A 23,214-nucleotide genomic window follows, 5' to 3' on the forward strand; every position below is an offset into this window, starting at 1 on the left:
TGGTTTAATCTGTCACAATTTTTTTTCATATTCTAATAGTAACTCTTAGGTAGACAACTGTACCAACTAAGTAGATCTGAGACAGACTCAGATCTGATCTTTAAGTACTACTTTCCATGCCTTTCATGTCTAGAATATTAAAGAATGAGATCTCATTTGCCACTACCAATGTTGATTTCATTGATCAAGTAAGGCAAATAAACTATTTTCTTGAAGTCATCTAAGTCTACATAGAACAAGACTTCCAATTTTCACTGCTATGCCTTAGTCAAAAGTTCACTTGCACTCTTCTAAAACCCCTAGAGTTAGTGAAGTGCCATCAAAAAAATGCAGAAATGAAACACCAAACTTGGACTTTCAGATCTGCTGAGCTTCCCACAACTCCTTCCTGTAATTATTTTTTACAGAAGTAGGTTTGTATTTTCACGACAAGAAACAATGCATACTTTATACATCCTATATTTAGTTCTAATACAGTACAAATGGTATCAGCTTATGCCTCCAGTATCCCACTAATCCATTATTCTGTTGCTAATTCTGATATGTTTCTGTCCACTATCTTCTCTGAATCATCCTCAACAGAGAGGGATAAGAAATATATGCATGCAAATACCACTTACACATGCTGCTATATGATTTACACATGCAAATACGGGTACATTATATACACCAAGAATTTTCACAAAGCAATTGCCCTCTATTTCTGAAGCTTCTGAATCCAAGTGCATATGGGAATTTCTTGAAGTGTTGCTGTGGCTTTATACTCTGTGTTATTATTCTAGTCTATCACCACTCCACATGCAGGCATTTACTGCTTTCTGAACGAATTCTTACTGCCTTTAGATTATGTAAATGACAAAAAATCCCATAGTTACTCTTGAAGCCCAGTCAGTTAATTACCTTGAGCTTACTCCCATCCAGCTGAAGGAGATGCTCCCCGTTAATGTTTTGGGCACTGAATTCAGCAACATACTGTTCAAGGTTCAGGCTCATTAACCAGTGGGAAACCTGCTGCACACTCCACTCGTGAACAGCACGACTCTGACAATGACTGTGCTTAGGCGATTGTCCATCGTCCAGGATCTGTGACAAAAACATGCTACATTATTATTGAAAGGGTAACAGATGAGTAACAACATTTTCCTGCACAAACCGCCAGCAGCAGAGGTATCTGTACAATACCTCTTGGATTGTACAAGAGGTACACTACAATCTTTGCACTACAATAATAACAATTTCACACTGCTATATTACATGTCTATCTAACCAGACACCCAAGAACAAGTACAAGGTACCCAAAAAATCTTTTATCTATAGAACCATAGAAGAAAAAGGAACTGGCATTCCTTTTAACTCAAACAGGGATTCAAAGGGCCAGGTGGCACAATTCAAACCAGGTATGCTCAATTCCCCCACAAGATTTTTATCCTTCAAATTAGAAGATTTCTAGAGGATGCAACGAATTGTGCATTCCACCTCCTTGGCTCATTCACAGATATTTATGATTTGTTTAAGCTGTAAAACAAGAAATTTGAGGGGAAAAAGAAACCCTCAGAAAACCACTGCAAAGTTTAAAGTGATGACATCAAACAGCCAGTGAGACTGGTACTATCTATGGAAGATTCATGCGATGACACAGAGGAGCAGTATGGAACACACAGTGATCCCACAGCCCTGGCCCTGCTCTCATCACTGCTGCAGATGACAGCACAAACCGTACCACAAAGGGCGGGTGGGATGTCAGCTGCCGGAGTAGCCCCATGTCCCTGCTCTGCCATTTTATTCCACCCAGGGGTATGCCAGTGGGGCTGAAACAAAAGCTACTCTGTCCTGGCTGTGGTCAGCAAAGCAGTTGCTACAGGCTGCAGCAGCTGTCTGCTGTTGCAGCAGCTTTTACACTGAGTTAGATGACGCTGGGAGCTCTCTCAGCTTCTGGCTGTCCAGTTCTCAGGGCTGGGGAAAAGATGGTTTAAGCACTATCTTTTCCTTTTCCTGCTGCCAGCAGGAGCACAGTGCAGCTGATGCTTGGCCTTGTAGATTTGCTTTGACACTGACTCTCCTGCCCCTCCCAGCATACTGCAAAAACTGCAGTTTGCTGTGGCCTTGAAAACTCTTAGCAAAAAGGAGAGGGGAACTCAAGGAAAGAGGAGCCAGTGTCACCTGCATGTTCTGCTCCAACAAGGGGGTTCACCACACAACACCATAAAACAAGAAATGTGACTCTGCAAAAGAGACGATACATTGCCACGCGATGGTCACAAGATTCACCACAACAGCACACTAGTATCTCACCTCATCATCAATCATATCCAGGCTCTGAGTGAGGGAGCAACAAAGAAATGGGAAAGAAAAGCATTATAGAAACACAATACCAAACATGGAACAGCATGTAAAAGTTCAGGTAAGGGCAGCACCAAGATTTGCAAACAGATATGGCTACTCAAAACCACAAAGATTTCTTTTGAAAAACTATTTCCAGAAGCAAAGATGTTATGTTGAAAGCTCAGCACACACATGATTTGGCAGCTAAACCTGACATTATGTCAATGAAACACCTTTGGAGTTCCTTATCTCGACACTCTAGGACTGGTGGGAATCTCCCTGATGACTCCATTTCCAAGAGTAAAAGCTCCTTAATTAGAAGAGAACTGCCTGCAAGAACTGGATTCCCTCCCCACCCTGGAGGAGCCAGAGCAAAGCAGTGCTTGCAGCAATGCACTATGAGAGGCTGAAGAGCAGCACTGGCCTAACTCCTGGCCAGGGTGGCTGGGGTGGTTTCCACTGCAGCTCTTGCTGAACACACTGCCTCATTTGGAGGCAGCAATTTGGCACACAGCAGAGGATGGAGAAAACACACTCATTTTTATAGACCCGTTCAGGCTTGATATTTTAGAAATGATAAAGTAAGAGTTGAACATGCAAAAAGAAAGCATTTTCAAGCTTTTAATTCAATACCACTCAGAACAGGGCATAGTCACAATCAAATACATAACATAGGGGGTATTAAACATGGTGAGATAATTAAATGTATTACTAAGATAGTACTAACAGTAAAAAAAGTGCAAATGATGACTTTGTTGTTTTCAGTAATTCACAGGATATACAGGCCTGTCTGCAGTCTCCTTTTGTTATGAATTACTGCCCTTAACTACCTGCAGTAAGGAATGTCCAAACAACAGTTGGGTTTGTAGATTTGCAGTTTGGCAAATGGGGTTGTGCAGAACAGCCCTCATTCTTAAAACCACGTAAATCATGCAAGCAGTAATAGAAAAATCTATCATACAGAAAAAAAAAAAGATACTTCAAGTTCCTCATGTCTGGGAAAAAAAATCCAGCTCAAATCTCACATGAAAAATGTAAAGTATGGAGTATTAGTAAAAGAACAAATGCACAGGTTTCCTGAGTCCACAGGATTTGCTGTCAGCTACTGTCAAATTGTGCAGCCTCACTGACAACTGAGTTACAAAACTAGTATCGTAAGAAGAATATTTTCAATACGTTACATTCAGCTCAATTATGTCACCAATTTATACGGTTAGGAATGCCTTTTTACTTTATCATTGTTTAAAAACTCTAGTTTGAAGAAACTGAATTCAAATGCACTGTGCAAAGCAAGCACAAAGAATGCAAAGTGGATTAATACACACAATATAATCAATAGACATACATTCAGGTACAGTAACACACAATTACTGTATATACAGGTCATTTTATCAGGGTAAAAATTAGTGTGGGTTAATTCACCTTACGTCTCAACTATATTTACCAAACTACAGTGTAGGTTTGGTATATCAAATCGTCTCAGTTATGCCTAATTTAGTGTATTTACATATATACACCTATGGGTTCATATGTATATATTTAGAGTGGAGGGAAAATTTATTAAAATGTGTGAGGATACAGTATCTGAGGATATAGCATCTCTTAGGAAACCAACTGCATTCCACTTTCCTACGATAATACCACAGGGTATTTATTTAAAGTCATTATTATATGAACAAGAAAAATCTTAATCTAGAAACCAAGATTAATTTTCTTCTCCAATTCTATTGCCTAAAAAATTCCCTTTATTATTCAAGTAATCAAGCAAGATGCCTTTGGAGAAAGAAAATAACTATTTCCCAAATTAAACAATTTCATCAGCATACCTCATCTGATGACAATGCTAAGGAGTGTGAGAAGCCTGGGGTTTTAGGTTCTGCTCCTAAACCACTCAAATCAGCTGAACTTGTGCTGCTGGGACTGAAATCATCGTTGAATGTGAAATTCTGTGGACAAAAAGAGGAGTGAGAATGAACAAATGATTGCATATGTGCATTCAAAAGGGAAATTTGCTTTTTGTCTTCCAGGTTGGCATAGCTCAGGAGTGATTTCAATCATTTACCAAAGCAATTAAAATGCACATGAGGAAGCCTAATTTTTTTTATTGTTAATATTTATAGAATACACAGTATTTTTACCACTGTGTACTTCAAGAGACACATAGCAGCTTAATGCCTCAATGAATAACAAAGGTGTCTTAAAGCCATTTCCAGACTCTTAAGATGCTGGCTCTCATCCTGGAGCTAAATTACTGCTTTTGCAGGTTAATCACTAGCATTTACTGTCCTCCAAATATTTAGGAGAAGAGTAGCACAGGCAGTAGCACAAAGAATAGGACAGAAGATTAATGAACAGAGAGAAGTGAAAATTCCTATTGAAAGAGCAAGAATATCCCGTGAATCCATTTCTGAGTCCCAAATACTCTCCCAAAAAAGTAAAAGGATCCTCCCTGTTTGTCTATGCCTTTAGAAAAAAAACTGAAAGTAAAAGAGATCTTTGGATATTGAATGTTATTTACTGAACTAAAAACCATAAAACAAACCCTCCTTTTTCTTAACAAAGCAATGAGAGACATCACACCTTACAGCAAATGATAGCAAAAGCAGGCACATATTTTTCAAGAATACAACAGAATTACCATTAGAATAAGACAAAAATTAACAAGTATTTCACGTTAGAGGGAGAACAACAAAGAAACCAAAATATATAAAAAATTAAGGACACCATGATATTCCATTTAAGTTGAAAATACACTTGACAATACACAGACCTCTAACCTCTACTCTAACATCTAAATGAGTATTAAATTCATTTTTGATGTTCACTTTAAAAAGTGAAACAATAAAAACAACACTAAAAAAGCTATCCTTTTATCTGACCCCCCCAAGATATTTGAACTATCTTTCCTGAAAACACAAAGTCTTCCAAAAAATATCAAGTGTTGATCCTCTTAAGTTTTGCTGGAAATCCAACTTAATATTGGTATGTTGTGCTTTGAAAGCCTTAATAGCAGTACAGGCACTCTTAATTTAAAAGCCTGAAGACTTTAGAGAGAACATAAGAATGTTTTTATGATTGGTTTTCTCTCACCTACATTTAGAATTCCTGTTCTGTTTTTCCCAGCTCTTTATAGGGGAGAAGCACATCTCAGCAGCTTCCTTAGCTGCTTCCTTAGCCCACACAGCGTTCTTAGGCCAGGAGTTCAACAGCTCTACTGCCTGTTGTGTGAAGAACATATTTTTCTTTTTTAAGTACTCTGGTTTTTCTTTCACCTCTATTTTGTGCAAGCTTCAGCTTTACAATAAATTTAAGCCTTTAAAATTTAGTTTTCTATAGGAAAACCACAAGATAGCCAAGACCTGCTAATAATTATCATAGCAGGACAACCCCCTAAAGCCTCAACCTAATGCTATCTAAAAGGGTGCACTTTTTTCCCTGTTTGAAAATCATTTTTATACAATGTTTGTTTAAAGACACTAAAAGGATTTACAGCTCCAATAATTATTTTTGTTTCCAAAAGAAAGATGTAACTGATTTTCTCTTTAATCTTCAGAGATTTCATTGGTTGTCTTCTCTATTAATCTGATTTTGACTGGGGTAAGCCTTGTGTAGCTCTCCCTGCCAGGTAACACAAGAACAGCTATGACCTTGCATAGTTTAGTGCACAGCAGAAGTAAGGTATCACCAGCTTTTGGCATCAAAAGAGTAAGAAATGCCTGTGGAAACTGTTATTATGAACATGCATTTGATTGTAGAAGACAGAGAAATTAGATTTCTGATTCATAGTCCTGTATATAAAGTTGAAAACCATATCTGTTTCTTTTTACCAGACTAATATAAAAAATTAACTGCTAAAAATCATAAGAAGATACAGGCAGAGAAATATTTTCCAGAAGTGAAAATAAACATGAAATGCTAAATATATTGCAATAACGGAGGGTTATTTAAGGAGTTATCATGCTGAAACATTCATGCACATAGAAAGGAATCACACAGATGTATTAATTACAATAGTTCATATTTACAGTTCAAGCATCTTCATACAGAGAATTAAATCCAACAGCAAGCATGCATGACAAACAGATTTCATTATTCGGGGAGAAAAGGCAGATGACTGACAGCATACAGCATTTCTTCACTTGCAAACATCTCATTTCAACACGGGTACGTATTCCCACTACCAGTTCTGAAGAATGAAGAAAATATCTACAACTGAACACACAAATCTAGCATTTGTTCAGTGGATCCAAATGCTAATTTCCACTGGCACCATTTGCTTTTGTTACGGTACAGCACATCACAGTTAGTTTACTGAAATAATGTACATTAAGATAGAGTAAAAAGGTAGAATGTGGAATGGTGCAGTGACAGAGATGTTCTGTTTGGATGGGCTGTTACCGTACAATGAACACCATGCACTGTTTATTGTAGTAGTCACATATTGGCCTGTTCTTTTTTCCAGAAACACAAAGCCAATTATGCTACTCAACACAGTGGGAATAAGGTAGTTTTTATTTTCTACCTTTGACCCTTTTTTAGCTGGACTTAAATTTTCAGAGGAGGGTTCAGTTGAGCTGGTAGGTGATGGCAGGTTGCTAGAAGAATTGGATCCCTTGCCACTCTCTCCATACCATGTGACTGGTACACAGTGTGGGAGAGAGGAGGATCGCTCTGCTAAAGATTTTGTGTTTGATGATTTCTGCAGCATCTCTCTGACAGTCCTGTTTAGGAGAAAGGAGCAGGAATATGTGTTAGACTATAAAAGAAGAGAAAACAAAATGCTAGAGGCAGTTAATTGTGGAAAGAGTGACATTCCCTGTAACTGACTAAAGAACTGAGTGGCATGCAGCTGGTAGGGGCATGCCTGAAATCCCTCTCTCAGAAGAAAAAGAAAGTGTGTTGTTTTGATTCTTTTTCTACATCGAGCTCTCTTAGACAACATACACCCAGCAAATGGAGACAGATGCCAGCTGAAAATGCCTGTAACTCCCACTGTTCGGATGAGAACCAGCTCCATCAAGAAGCCACATGTGTGTTGGTTCATTTCTGAGCCACAGAAGTATCTCAGCATGATTAAATAATTAGACTCAGCACTGACCCAAACAGGCTCTGGTTCCCAGAGAAGATTTGCCTTGGATTTCAAGCATAGGCATAATGAATTAAATGCATCTGTATCCATCTATGGAGATGTGTCTTTGTTACAACAGCTAAATATCGATGAAGTACTATTATCTTGCTTTAATAAATATTAAAAACATTATAGAAAAATTAAAGAAACAGCTATGGGACTTTATCAGCTTCTCTCTTTGTAGTAACAAAGATTGCAGTGATCAAGGCAAAAGTAACAGTTATAAACTAAAACACCTAAATTATTCGTGAAGTATATCAAGTCAGTATTATAGTATGTAAATTAAAAATAACTATGCAAAGTGTCTGTCTCAAAAAACTTATGCATATGTCATAGAATCATATTAATTACATCAACATATACATTACTGCTTCAGAGCACTAAAATCTCACTGCTCTTAGCACCCATATGTAAAAGCCACGCATGTAAATCTCCCTCAACTTCAAGCTTCTGGACAGCTTCTAAATCACAATTAACATAATCACTAGATCTTTGTATATTGTGAAGCTTCTTTTCTGTATGGATGAAAGTGAGGTTGTCAAAGGACTCCTATCTATGGAAGCAGAAGGAGAATCCTACTTCCATTTCACTACATAAAGAAAGATATATCTGACCCAGACCTATACTTCTCCCTCATCCTCTAATCTTGCTTGAAAGTAGAAAGAAAAAAAAAATTATGTTCCCCAAACCACCTAGCTTCAAGTAGGGAAATATATGCTTCTTACTTAAATGGAGAATTTTTTGTATCTCTAATATTAGTGGTAGTTTTAGGAAATAAATCAGGATTTTATGTACACATCCTGAGTGCTACTTTCTGGCAATGGCAAACAAGCATGCAACATTCATCTAAAAGTGTGATTAATTCTACACCAATCAGTTGCTGTAATTGATATGATTATAACAGAATGCTGTCTTTTCATCATGTTCCTTCTTTCAAAGAGCTTATACAGCTTTGGACTTGTAGAGAAAACATCCTCACATTTCTTCTGAGGCAAATTCTTTGGAGTTAGTAACAAAAGAAGTGACAATGGCTGTTTAAATAGTTGTACTGAAATAATAAACTCCCAGTTTACAGAGGCACAGTGTGACTTACAAATGTTCATAAATTTCAACTTTGAAAGCAGAATGAAACTTTACTTTCAGCAACTGTAACACTGAAATATTGAACTGTAATAAAGAAATATTAAGCATATAACTGATATATCAAATGGTCTAATAAGCAACTGATCTATCTGTGCTGAGATCTGACGTCTCTAAGGAAGATACCTATGGGATCTCACAAACATCTGTAACATAGTGTGTTGGTATAAGGGACATATCAAGTTCTTACAAACATGTATACATTCATTTCCCCTGCCCTGTGCCTTTGTATGTAAATGCTATATGATGTCTAATACCCTGCCTAAGGGTACTAGCTGCCTCACAGCCACACAGAAGTGTAGATTTGGCTTTAACAAATCTCCCCCTGTCACTAAGGAAACCCAGCAGTGGGTATCACTAACTCCAGGTAACACTGCAAGCAGACACAATGCAACAGGTTTTCAGACAACAGCACAGAGGCGATGACTGCTGCCTAAGATCGCCAAAGATCCTGCCAGGTATTTGCAGGATATAAATGTACAAACATATGCTGAGACAGAACACTGCACTTTGGTACAGTGTGCCTGAGGGAGCAAGTCAGCAGGCTAAGATTTCTTTTGCTTTTCTGATTTTACGGAGCTACACAACATACTTGTCATTGGATCTCCATATATTAGACTGTCAGGAGAACTCCACAAATGGCTACGTACTAGTTTTCCACCACAATGATTTTCTGAGTAGCATTCAAGCTTTGCTTTCTTCCAATAGCACTTTTATCATGTAGGTTTTCTTTTGCATTGCTTTATGAGCAGTTTTTGAGTTGCTATGTCCTTTCTAGACTTTTGGAACATATTAAGTTTGCTTTGCCCTCCTGACATTAATGTCTTTCATACCTGGAATCAGGTATCATGCCTGTAGCTGTGATTTTGTACTTATGTACTCATGAGTACATAAGGAGAGGCCTCCAGCAAAAATCTACACTAGCTTTTGCAGAGAAGATTGCCTCCTGTCATTTTGAATATTCATTTATTTATTCAGAGTCCAGATGCTGGCAATGTGGTCTCATCAGATCTCACAGGGAATTCAAAATTCCTTGCCTGAAAGTTGGTGACATGACATGCAATCAGCATTTTTCCTATCTATTTTCAACTTCTGATGTTCATCTTCATTTAAAAAAAACCTGAAAGCATTCCTAATGTGGGCACTGCAAAGCTGCAGTGAACAGCTGCTGCCCAACCTCGCTCTGGGGTTTTTTTAAAAAAATATATGGAATTGTGTCAAGGTTTCTGGTTCATGGGTTTTATCAACTGACTGTGTGCATCTTGTAAGCCTCCTCTGAAAATCTATTTCTGCAAATCCCATTAGTGGATGCAACAGCAGCAGTGATCGAGTTGGACATGATGATCCTTGTGAGTCACTTCCACCTTGAGATATTCTATGATTCTATGACACTATAAACCTCCAAGTATTTTTAGATCATATGTTAGTCTTTTCCTAGCCAAGGAATCTAGGTTTGTAAGCTCAGAAGGTTATCTCAAAGCTTAACACTTATTTATGAAGTCAGTGGGACTGTTAATGTTCCATCTGCTAGGATGATTAGGTTTTTCCAATGTTTCTGGCATATCATTTCTTGCATCCTCAATTTTCACCCATACCTACTGCCATAGGTCACCCTAATAGCTTCTTTCTCTTTCCGCTTCTTGCCCTTGTTTGAATTCCTTCTCAAGGGAGCCCTACAAAAATATTAGAAAACATCAGGAAACATTGAAATTTTACTTTCAATCCTTTTTATGAAAAAAAGAAGTATTTTTTTATAACAAAATGCTTACCCAAGATCTGCAAGTTTTCGCTTTAGTCTTTCTGTATGCCCTATAGTAGGGCTAGTTGTTCTTGCTGCCTGAGCACATGTGGCACCATCTAGGATACATTTGTACACGGAAGAATGTACATTATTAATTTTAAATGCTACTTTCCACCCAGAACACCTTGTGTATCTTTTCATAATTAGATATGCATACAAACATATGTGTGAGTACACAATTTAAATAGGGGAATTCTCTGTTTTAGGAAGATGGTATGAACAGGAATAGGAAAAATCAGAATTTGAAAATACACATGAAGAAACCTTATTTTTAATTGAAGAAAATGGAAAGGTAATTTTGGTTGAGTTTTAATGAATATGTAATAAATCAAACAACACAAGAGATTTACAGGTAAACATTATAATGAATCCATTTTTAAACTCAGCAGTAGCTGTGAGTTTCTTTTTACAGAATTCATTTTGTATGTGTGTTTACTTCCAAAACAACTCCTGAAATGCTTTCTTTAAATCTGGAGCCAAGGGTACCCTTTATGATGGACATGCTACAAAATAGTTCATCTGTTTAGCCTGAACATCTTTGTTAAACTAAACATTTAACTTGAAATCTAACCACCCTGAATTTAAAAAAAAAAAACAACCACCCACCCAACCAAAAAAAAAGAACAAAACAAAACAACGACAAAAAAAAATCACCAAAGAAAGAAAGAACTAAAAGTAGCTTAGTTAATAAATCTGCCCTGAGACATCTATCAATTTTTTAACTCTTCTACAAACATGGTTAAAGCCTAAAGAGGAAACAGTCTGCAGTACCTATAAAGCCAAAACAATGAATCTGAGTCTGGAAAACATCCTGTGAAATCTATATGGAAGCCAAAAGAAAACATATAGTAGCTAAAAAATTCAGACACAGTTACTCTTAAAACATAAAGACTGTTCCCAAATACTCTAGAGGAAGCAAATGAAGCTCATTCACTCATATTACTTGTGGTTTGGTGGCTTTTGCGATGTGACCTCAGACATAGAGCAACTTTTAACTGAGAGCACTGCTGGGTTTGTGGATTTCTCCTACCGTGGCTGATATAATTTAAGCCCTCGGACTTAACCCAAAATACCACAGCACAACCACAGGACAGTCAACTCTGTGTATAGAATTTTGTGTGCTTCTTTGAGGATAATATCCACCCAAGTTTTCATTCAAGTAAAAAATTTAGTGTGCAACTGGTTCATAAATCCTTTGAAAAGCAAGAAAATAAGCCTCTTGCAATACCCCTACTCTAAAAGTCATACTGTTTCTACCAACACAAGTCCTTATGTTAAAAAAAAAAAATCAAGAACAAATGACAAGTAATCTCATGCCAAAAAAGAAAACAAAAAAAAAAGTAATATGAAGAATGACAAAAGCAAGGTGAAGTCTCCTCAGAAGAAATCCATTCCCTAGGGAAGTTGAGGAGAACTTTAGGCAACACACAATCTGCATCAACCTTACACCATGCACACTCCTCTTCTGTCTCCTCTTATGGTTACTCTTTTAATGCACACTTCTCATTTAACCACTGCCAAAATTGCCACTTTCAAGTAAAAACTTGCAAAGTTTATTTTCACACTAGCTATTCACAGGCTTGGGGGCCAAGGGGCAGTGTGGTTTTTTGAGAAACTTGTTAATGAAAGTCAGTGAAATGGAGGTTTTGCTGCTGTAGTAGAAAAAAAAATCTGGAGAGCTCAGTAAGGACATGTAGCAGCTACCTGGTATGGCAATCTTCTATTCAGGGTCTTGTATCACAATATTCCCCCTCTCACACAGCTTGGGCCAGCCAGGGCCCTCTGAATGACAATGACTTACTGGGGAAAATACTTGTGCTGGCTATAGGATACAGTGGCAAATGGATAGGCTAGGTCCCAAAACCAGCTTCATGGCAGAGTACATCTGAATCTACAGGGTCTTGCATGCAGGGAAGTACACAGTGCTTGGCACACGGCAGCGACCACGAGCCAGAGCTGCAGGTGCCCCATCGGGGCAGGAGGGGACTTCAGCCACCCTGTATGGGTCCACCTTCCCCAACTCCTTGTAGCTCTTCAGAGAGGTAAAGTGAAAGCCTATTCCTCAGAATAAATCACACAGAAGCTGTTTAATCCATCACTTCCAGCCTCAAGCTGGTGTGTAAGTAATCTGTGGCTGATGGATGTGAAAGGAGACTACACTTAACTTTCTTCCCCAAGGTCACACACCCATTGCAGGCAGCCTCACATCAGCGAGTACTGACCACAGGGGTCACCTCACAGCCTTATCAAAGGATGCTGTTGCACAAAGCAGGCAGAATTGAAGAAAACAAATTCATCACATACACATGAAAAAGCTGGAAGTAAAAGCCAAATAAGCAAAATTCCTCATCATTTTGCAATGAAACTGATCTCACACCACTTCAGCCCCTCCCACAACACTGCAGAATCTCATAAGAAAAAGAACAAAAGAAAAGTGTGAGCTTGCTAATACTCACTTTTGCTAATGAGAGATTAACCAATGGACACACACTTGTCCACAGATGTGCTCTCTTTCCATCTCTAAAAAAAACCTCACCTGAACACATAGAACAAATACAGTGTCTCTTTTTATTTTCTGAGCTGTATGAGTTTAACAGCCAAATTAACAATCAATTAAAATAGTATTGCTACAGCACTTGTTGCTAAACAACTGCTTTAGTATGTTTCTTTATTTTAGGACTTATTAATGCAATTTTTCAATTTGAAACTAAATTGCTCTGGTTAATTCTAATTCACTACTCATCAGAGCCTGGATACACACAAAAGCACAGGTTGTTTACTTGATGGTCACAGCACGGAAAGCATGACATCAATATTTAGACAGAGATTATTTTTCAAACCTAAAATGGAAAGAGTGACACAGTGGGCGGAATGTAATACCCTATTCCTTACACTACAAGGCTAGTTTCCACTAAATTTTTACAAAGGTATTTTTCATACATCAGTTGGAAATGCAGGATTTAGGGCTTTCCTGATAAACCAATCACACTCAAGCTGAAGTATGAGTTTGGAAAGTCACAGTCTTACGTTCACACCCTTATTTTTACTTGCAAAACTCAAATATTGAATTTAACTTCAAACCATTAACAATTTAACCCACAAAAACAGAACAAAAATTTTTTCTTTTCAGTTAATTCAAGTAAGTTGAAGTCTGTAATGAACCTATCTAGACCTATTCCTGCAGCCCTCACTTATAAATGGTTTTTATCATGTATTTTAGCTTATGTGACAGTTTGAGAATGCAAGCTGCATTGCTAAGAATGCTGAAGTTGTGTCAAATGCTAATTTTGACTTCCAAAGGTATCTGAAAAGGAGAGCTCAGTATTCTGTGACATATCGTATTGTTAATTCATATAATAAACTGGTGTTTACCACTTTATCTGACCTATGTATGACTGCATCCTGTTTTATCCAGCTAGCATTTAAAGAATCTGAATTAAATTAAAACCAATGAGGACAATCTCCCCAAAAAATTACCTGCTGCTTTTTTCTTCTGTAAATGAAGAGTGCCCAGACACCAACCTCACGTTAAATCTAGACTGTGCCGCCTCTCAGCAATTAAAAGTTAGTCTGTTGTTCTTGCTTTACACTCCTTTCCACACCCTCCAAAAGAATCATCTAGCAGTGCCAAAATCACATTATTTGAGTAAGTGCACTGTGTTAAGCATTTTTGTAACACAGAGATGTCCCAAGGTCAAATACTGTTGTTTTTTCAAAAAACACAATACAACACTCTCTTAAAGGCAACTTTTCTTTTTTTTTTTTTCAGTGAGCTCCAAGAAAGCAAAAAAAAAAAAAAAAAAAAAAAAAGAAGAAAGTAAGCAGTTCCCTATCCCATTTTAAACTTTGTCCTTTTCTTATACCATCAGACAAGGTCATTTGAAGTTTTCTGACTTCCAGGTAGGCAAAAGAAGTTATGAGATGATGACCTTCTAGTTGCTAAGGTCCTACTATACAACAAAAGGTCATTAAGTAGGTGTAAGTGAGCAAAATGATGCATCAATTTATTGTAAAAAAAGTAGTAATACCTTTATCCTGTAAAATATTCCTGCCAGCTGGGTGATGCAAAGGAGATGCTTCAGAGCTGTGCCCAGATTTTGAAGGAGATGAAAGTGGAGTGTCTCCCCAAGCATATGGGGAAAGGACACCTCCTTTGTGGTGCTGTTCTTCTTCTTGGTTTTCAGTTAGGTTGTCAAGTGAGATTGCTGCACTGCTAGCCACGGGGGAGAGGGAGGAAGCACCAGAATCTGATGCTGGTGAGGATGCTCTCATGCATAAGGGCAGTGGTGATTTTGAAATGTGCATGGGACTACTGTAACTGTGTGATGGCTGTTGGTATAAGAGATTATAAAGCAGGTTATACCACTTAGTAAGCAAACAGAGCAAGATTTACTTTGAACATGCAATTCTTTTATTCATTATTTAGCTTTCTATTTGTACGAAACGCTCTAGTAATTCATGGCATTACCCTTTGATACCACACACAGTGTTGTTTATTGGTATTTGCTTCCAGACAGAAATCAGAATAGGACAAAACAATTCTGTTAACAAATTAACAAATAGAGAAACGCACAATTCCAGCTCCTTTCACCTCCTGCATAAATGAAAGGACCCATTCTGAATTATAAAGCACATGTAAATCCAAAAGACCACAATTCCAGTTAAAACACAACAAAATCAAAAAAACAGGTGTGCTGACTCAAAAGGAGACTGGACTCGCACATTACTCAAGGACATTCACAGCAGACTGGCCACAGAAGAATAAATACTGCCTGTGCTACAATGAAAGGATAGATAGAGGATGACTTACAGGGGCAATCTAGCATTCCATAGGAAGCCTGAAAGAAGGGCTAGAGTCCTTCTCACCTTTCGTTCAAGGCTGTCCTCTCCATCAGTTGAACTGATGCTATCGTACAGCCTGGTTCTGGAAGGCCTCTGCCTCTTGTTCTTCACTGACAGCTGAGCTCGAGTCTTCAGAGCTTTGGAGTCCAGTCTCTCTGTTTCTGGAACTGCTTCATTGAAATCTATATGGAAACAGGATTTGGAGCTATTTAACAGAACAATCTTTCACTACTTCTTCCTAACAGAGGAAGTTCATGCAAACACATGCACTTTGCATAGAATCATAGAATCATTTAGGTTAGAAAAGACACATTTTACTTGTACCTGTATCTTTGTAACTGCTAAAGTATCCTCAAGAAAAAAGAAGTCACTTGCATAAACAAGTTTATCTACACAGATTCAGTAAGTGCATAGCAAAGAATCAACTCCAGATATTTAAGAATTCAACAAATTATTCCCATAGTTACATGAAGGACCACACAAGCCCATCTATACTAGCCCAGAAAGCAGGTCCACTTAGACTACTTCAGAAGGACTTACATGTGCTTGGTCTGCAGAGAATTTTCCTCCATCACAGCATAAACACCACTATGTGATACATGAAAATTGGGGGAATATTTCACATAAAAAATGGAACAATGAAACCATCTTACCTGCCTAGTTTCAAAGCCACCCTATGCCTGAATGTCTTGTGAGCAAAGTATACTGAACACTTCATATATGGCTTGCCTCTACAACAAAAGCTAACATAGCTTCACTTTTCTTAGCTATCAATAATCCATTCAAATGAAATCTGAGTATTGAAGCAAATTTATCACTTTACAAAGCTGTAGTAACTAAGACGAAAAACATTTTAAAAGGTGTGTCTGCATTTTACACCAGAAAAGGAACAGATTTTTTATGGTTTTAATAATTTTTTTTCAATTCTGACATCATAAATCAAACCATAACCCATTAGATTAACTTACTTGTCTAAGTACTGCATTCATAGCACATTAATTAATAAGAATCTGATCTTAAAGATATTTTTACTGTTCTTTGAGTAAGAGTTAAATTTTTCAGTCACAGAATAATACAAAATAATTAGCGTTGTCTGACTTGTAATTAGGCTTCTGTCCTAAGTACTCCATAGGATAATTGCACATTGTCATGGCTTGAACTGCTTACATTTGTTCTTTCAGTAGTACACACTTTCATACATCCCTTCCGTTCACTGATGAAATTATGCAAACAGTATTCACAGAACTGGTCATATTGGCTTTGTTAAAGCAAAATACCATCTGGGCCTGGAGCTTCCTGCTTCCTCCACCCCATCACTGGTCCTGCCCTGCTCACCACACGTTGTTGCAGTGGAACTGGGCTGTTGTCAGATGGTCTCTGCTCCAGCCACATGTGTTGTTATCCCCAGTTTCAGCTCCTGCTTCTGCAGAGAGCAGCCAGCCTTCACTCCTCCAAGCACAAACACACATCTCACACATTTCCCTAGAAATCTCCCAACCCATTAGGGAGACTGGTGCATCTCTCACATAAAAGTCATAACAGGTTTTATTTTGCTCTCAGAGAAAATCTAATTAGACTTTCTTTCATCAGATGTTCAACCACTTGACTCCCATGGTCTTGTATCTGAATTATTTCAATAGCACTGTGGAGCAGGAAAGAGCTTCCCTGTCTTCCCACTCTTTTTCCATTATACAGGCTGACAGACTTCAAAATCTCCTTCTGTGAACTGATGCGTATCCAAAGGCACCCAGAAAGTAGAGCCACAAAGTGGCCTGAATGGGCACTTGCAGAGATGAGTAAATATTGTGAAAGATGACCTCAGCACTGAACTGTTTAGATTTCAAACCACTGACAGTAAATATCTTGATTCTTTACTGCAGATACAGCTCATGACCACTAAAACAGAAAGCTACAATCCATTTCATGTATTCTTCTGGACTTTCAGAATAAATTGTACAATTTGTAAAAAAACCACAATCCTCAGGTTTCTAATATTCCCCGGTAAAGCAAAAGAAGAATTCTGTGGGCCACAATGGTTTTTATTTTCTCTTTCCAACTTCCACTGATGTTACTGGCAGCCCCTTAAGCTCAGCATCAGGTTATCTTACAGTCTGAGGAGTCGTACAGTCTGTCATGATGCTAAACATGGCCAGAGCACCAACAGTGTTAGGAAGAGATATGCTTGAATACTTGTGACCATCAAGTTGCATCCATTACTTCTTCCCAAGTCTATTAATATGCAAGAATGTAACAAATATCCCAGATCATATGGAAGCAAAACCATACTTGATACAATCTTAATTCAAATATTATATTTTTCCATAACCTAATTTTCTGAGGGAAGACAGTCCTGCAAACTCCTGAACAAAAATTAAGGGATGTGGCTGTGTACATGCAGTCCTACTCCAGGAACCTAATGTAGAGGCTTGATCAAGGAGTACGTGTTATACTCGCCAAACAAGAGCCAGAAAAGAGACTGAAGCACCAATGTGAATGTCACAAAGGCAGCATGTGCGACACACAGAACCCAGAGGGATTCTGCTTGCACTCCAAAACATCGTGGACGTCTTCCCTGATGTTTATAGCTCCTTCGCAAACATCCGTGGGTTAATGGCAGGTCCTTTTCTTAAAAGGGTTAAACAAGAATGATATGGACACCTAGGCTCTTTGTCGGCACAGCAAGTATCACTACATTACAGTCTGATACAGACTTCAGAGACTGATACAGAATTTACTGGAAAAGGTATATGGAAGTCAAAGAGTGCTACAGAACATTTAGGGATCTCTTAAAAACACAAATCCAGCCTGGAATCTAAGGTCTAACTATGCTACTTCTGCTTGCAAAAAATTATTGCCAATTTATCTATTTTTCCCAGTAAATAATTGGTGTTTGTATTCAGGTGGTTAAACTTGGGCATCTAAATTCATCTATTTTAGGTCCCAGAAGTAATTAACACTGGTAGCATTGCTCCAGAAGAACATTTTTGCAATGAAAAAAGACAGCTCCTTGAAATTTTTCATGCAAATGCATCAATTGGAAAACATACTTTTGAAGCACAGACATGCAGAATTTTAATGCTATACAAAGAATTTTCAAATTTTTAGAAAGAACTTTACAATTTTTTTTGTATGTAGAAATTCCTGGATTTTAGCTCTTGAGCCATAGATGTGCACTGACATTGTTACAAGAGTAGATGCAAACATGATTTTTGTGAGTCAGGTAAAGAAAACACATTTCACTCTTCTGATGCAAACTACTGAAAGGTTTTGTGTTAACAGAGCTGCTAAGTATTAAATGTTTTATATTTTTTACTGAGTCTCTACGGTAGAAATACAGACTTCTCTCCCTGAGTGCTTTTCTGAACTTCAGAGATTTCAGTACAATAAAAATTTGATAGAAAGAAGCTCTGTGAAGATTTGCAGAAGTCAATTCCACAAGGGCTGCATATCACCTAACATCATTTCAGCAGGACTAGCTCTTATTTATATTTGTTAATAATGTAATTCATATTGATCTCTTTGTAAGCAATATTGCTTGGGTCCACACATGAAATGACTGCTAAAATATCAATTTTAATAAAACACCTCTATACTTGCTAGAAATTAATTTATTTCACAATGTATTACATTTTTTTCACCAGAGAAATAAATAATATTATAGTTTATAGGAATAAAGTTTGGTGCTCCCTTGTCAAGATTCCAACACCTTCAACGTGTGATTTCAAAGATGTTACTGAATACAGAATAAGTATTGCCTACCCCTGCATCAAACAGGTTTTTTTCCCAAGGCTGTGGGCCTAAATTGGCTTTAATTCTGCATATCCTTCAACAGTGAGAAGCAACTTGCAATTACAGAACTGTAACTAAGCTGTGGAAGTTATCTGTATGTTTTCACTGGCACAGCCTATAAATGAGAATTATCTTTTCTACGTGAAATAAAGAAAAGGTACAGCCACCCTGCTGACAGCATCTATCCAGATCTCAACGCTGGTACAAACTGTTTTGTTTCTTGGTAATGTAGGAAAAAAGTCTTACAAATCTTATGTTGTAAATCAGGCTGTGCTATAGCTGGATAAGTTTTTTAATTAATGTGCTAGTAAAGAATTTGCATTTTATTCACAAAAGGTTCCATTCTGAAAAATGGCGAGTGCCACCTACAAGGTTCCTTTTGATGTCTGTACCAAGGTAAGATTAGAACTTGCAGAGAACCATTAAAAATGGTGGATTTAACATTGTTTTCTCATTCTGGTAACTTTGTTCTTGTTTGATCTTTGGTGGTAGGGTAAATAGGGACAGATTTAGGAACACAGGAGAAAACACGATTTCCTCCTACTTTATTAAAATACCAGAAGCATCAAATTAAACCTAAATGTTGATGGCTTTAAGCAATCAGTAGTGATCTTTGCTATTCTAACATTTAGTTCCATTTCTTTTAGAATATACATTGTACAGCTAATCTGGGACTCTATATTGGCATTATTAGGTAGAACACTGATACAGTTGTCATTAGATACTGAATTTTGGAAAAATATCAACATCCTGGCATTATTAATTGTTTCTTTTAAACCCTAAATGATAACCATGCTGTTTACACACCTTATTGGGCCCTACGCCTGGGGCACAGCATCCCCAGGCACACCTACAGGTTGGGCGGAGAAGTGGCTGAGAGCCGCCCTGCGGAGAAGGACTCAGGGGTGATGGTCGATGAAAAACTCAACACGAGCTGCCAGTGTGCGCTCACAGCCCAGAAAGCCAACGGAATTGGCTCCATTAAAAGGAGTGTGGCCAGCAGGTTGAGGGAGGAGATTCTGCCCCTCTACTCTGCTCTTGTGAGACCTCACTTGGAGTGCTGTGTCCAGCTCTGGGGTCCCCAGTACAAGAAGGACATGGAACTGTTCGATCAAGTCCAGAGGAGTGTCATGAGGTTGCTAAGAGGACTGAAGCACCCCTGCTATGAAGACAGGCTGAGAAAAGTTTGGGCTATTGAAGAGAAGGCTGCGTGGAGGCCTCATAGCAACCTTCCAGTACTGGGAAGCTGAAGTGGGACTCTTTGTCAGGAAATGTAGTGCCAAGACAAGGAGTGATGGATACAAATTGGAAGAGGGAAAATTTAGGTTAGATATTAGGAAGAAATTCTTTACTGTGAGGATGGTCAGACACTGACACAGGTTGCCCAAGGAGGCTGTGGATGCTCTATCCTTGACAGTGTTCACAGCCAGGCTGGACAAGGCCTTGAGCAACCTGGTCTAGTGGGAGTGTCCTTGCACACGGCAGGGGGGTTGGGACTAGACCAACTTTAAGGTTCTTCCAACTCAAATCAATCTATGATTCATAGTTACGGTTCGTTTCAAACCAACCTTGACTTAAGCCATCCAGGCAGGTCACTTGCTTAGTATCTATATTTTCCACTGGATCTCCTCTAGAAACTTCTCCGAAAGATGTCTGCCTTTCAAAAATGTTGTTGTTATTGTTAACCTGGCTCCCATTTTGCTTCATTAGCCTGAAAACTTCTGCTTCCAAGTCTTGTATCTGAAAGAAATACAACATAGTATTACCCAAAACACATATCCCAATACATCTTCCCCATTAGATATGTTATTTTTCCAGAATATCAGACATTTTTTTTATCAGTCTCATTCTTAAAATATAAGAGTAAATGCTACTCACACGAGCTTGTAAGCCTTGAACCTCTGCAAGGTGTGCTTTCTCCAAATCTTCTATTTTCTTTCGTTCAGCTTCCTGGCGTTTGATGAAGTCAAGTTCTCTTAGAAAAAAATAAAAATGTATTTGCTGTCATCAAAGCAATCAGACTCAAACAGAAAATAAAATGTTCTGAAAAATCTTAAGCTATGCATCCGAAAAATCTGTCCTTACCAAATAATTTCTCACTTACTTAATAAGGACTATGAAACTGCAGTCAGGACAAAACCCTAAGCTATTAGTCTAAGTGAACATGCTAGGTGTTGCTATAGAAATGGTAAAAGCAATTTATCTGGAAAAAAAAATCTCAGTTCTAATTGATCATCAAAAAAGTTAAACCAAATTTTTTCATAATCTGTATTTACAACAGAAACAACATTATCTTAGTTTATGTTGTTCTCTGTTGTGGGAAATGGAGCAAAATCTCTGTTTTACTACAGTATGACTGCACTCCTTCACAGAAAGGACATATGTAACTTTTCTGGTACAAATCAAATTTTCTTGTAAGCTATAAGGAAATTTGTTAAGTCAGTTTAGGAGTCTGAAATAATTAAAACCAACCGACTAGATATTCTACTAATATAAAGGAGAATAACAACAGAAAGGCTATCAAAATTCATTCTAGCAACTTTCCCTATCTCTTTTTATTTTGAATATCAAAGACATTTGTGATAGAAAGCACATAAGATGTAAACTAGTTCTGGAACAGTCCCGAAATTCCAAGACCAGTAATGGCATTTTGACAATCTAACTCCTTTTTTAATGGGACAGGAAAGTAATTTTTGCAGTCCCAGTTGTCACTTGACATTGCTGTATGTTTTTGAGTTTTCTTCTTGAAATATGTATATTTCAGCAGAAAATTAAAAAGTTGCTGGAAAAAAAAAAAGAATTTGGGCAATGGAAGCTGTTATAGAAATGTAAGATGTTATTATTCTTGCTAGCCATCAGGGAGAAGGGACCACATGAAACAGAGGGGGTCAGGTAATCATGAGTTAGCTCAACTCAGCTGAAACGTTCTTGGTAACTACAAGAAGAAAAATAAAATGTAAAATGTAACAAAACAATATTTTACTTGATGTCACATTAGTACACAGCAGGAATGAATCCAGCTGACACAATACCAATATAAATTCCTGCAAACCTGGCTAATCAAATACTTTACTATGATTACTCTTTGTTGTTTGTATTCACAATGAATTATCCAGTAATTCTGAAACATTCCAACCTGGAATACTACACACAAAGTCTTTATTTAGCTACTGTATGACTACAGCTCAAATACTAGTAACATTTTTACACAATAAAGAGTCCAAGTTTTCATGAAAAAAAGAAGTGAAAAATAGTGTTTACCTTACAGGTGTTTAACAGGGAGGTTCATATTTCAAAATATATCACATACATGTTTCCTATCTGGCCACTAAGTCATTTGCTGCCCCTGGTGTAGCTGCTTACTTTTGCTGAAAATCCTTGATTAATTTCTTTGCCTTGTTATATTTCTTCTCCAGAGCCTGATACTGGCTTTGCGTCTCCTTGAGATGTTCATTCACCGTGTGACACAGGGTTTGTGCCTCAATCCAGTAGCTCTCTAATTTCATCATCCTTTCCTTATTCTCCTCAATGTTCTGCTGGAGTTGGGTCTTCTCCAATTCCCACCTCACCTTCTCATTCTCAGCAGCCTGCAGCTGAACAAAGGAGTGGAGATGCAGTCCATAAAAAGCTGCCTTATAGTTCAGGATTAATTCAAGCAACATGAATGGTGAAAATCAGTAAATTAGTAACAACAGTAATATGCTAGCAGTGAAAAGAGTGTTCCAGGACAAAGAAAACAGGCTGATACGTACATTATTCTTCCTCATAAAACCAAGTAGAGCTTTTGCTCAGTGTACCAGTGCAGCCTCTATGCTTCTCTGGGTTATAGTAACCTATCTGACTGACTGACATTTGAAAATGTCAATAGTGGAGTACTCGGGGAAAGGGCAGGGTTAATCAGTCAGCACTAGGGATGCATTTTGCTACATGCATGTGGGCTCAGGTGCTAGCTATAAAGCATTGATACACTTTCATAAAATGATGACATTTCTTATTTTGGGGAAGGGGAATCTGATATCCAGTTTTGTGTGTGTGTGTTTGGTGTCTCACTTCCTAACTGAAGCCACTTGCAGGTTTCAGTGTTTGGTGCTGGGTAAGGGTAGGATTGTTCAGCAGCTTGCGTATTTTAGCTCCCAGAATTTCCAGAGAACAAAAAATGCCTTAAACACCCTTTTTTACTTATCAAGACTGT

At 37.9% G+C, this 23,214-nt stretch overlaps 1 protein-coding gene across 7 annotated transcripts in view; it reads right to left on the minus strand.

Moving 5' to 3' along the window:
- The window catches only part of PPP1R9A (protein phosphatase 1 regulatory subunit 9A), a 137,839-nt gene that overhangs the window by 5,644 nt on the left and 108,981 nt on the right, over positions 1 to 23,214 (minus strand). For 3 of the 7 annotated variants that reach the window (XM_064677155.1, XM_064677172.1, XM_064677146.1), the window contains 11 exons: positions 22,386 to 22,615; positions 20,901 to 20,997; positions 20,591 to 20,762; positions 15,258 to 15,415; positions 14,420 to 14,720; positions 10,360 to 10,447; positions 10,186 to 10,263; positions 6,845 to 7,043; positions 4,149 to 4,268; positions 2,293 to 2,316; positions 901 to 1,083 (listed from right to left, as the gene is read on the minus strand). In XM_064677155.1, coding sequence (XP_064533225.1) covers positions 901 to 1,083; positions 2,293 to 2,316; positions 4,149 to 4,268; positions 6,845 to 7,043; positions 10,186 to 10,263; positions 10,360 to 10,447; positions 14,420 to 14,720; positions 15,258 to 15,415; positions 20,591 to 20,762; positions 20,901 to 20,997; positions 22,386 to 22,615 — 1,650 coding nt within the window. Of the gene's footprint in view, positions 1 to 900; positions 1,084 to 2,292; positions 2,317 to 4,148; positions 4,269 to 4,815; positions 5,541 to 6,844; positions 7,044 to 10,185; positions 10,264 to 10,359; positions 10,448 to 14,419; positions 14,721 to 15,257; positions 15,416 to 20,590; positions 20,763 to 20,900; positions 20,998 to 22,385; positions 22,616 to 23,214 lie in introns of those variants that run through there. The other 4 variants (XM_064677163.1, XM_064677181.1, XM_064677191.1 and 1 more) reach the window with 4 other exon arrangements.

Source organism: Pseudopipra pipra, chromosome 1 (genome assembly GCF_036250125.1).
Source record: "Pseudopipra pipra isolate bDixPip1 chromosome 1, bDixPip1.hap1, whole genome shotgun sequence".
In the NCBI taxonomy this organism is placed as follows: domain Eukaryota; kingdom Metazoa; phylum Chordata; class Aves; order Passeriformes; family Pipridae; genus Pseudopipra; species Pseudopipra pipra.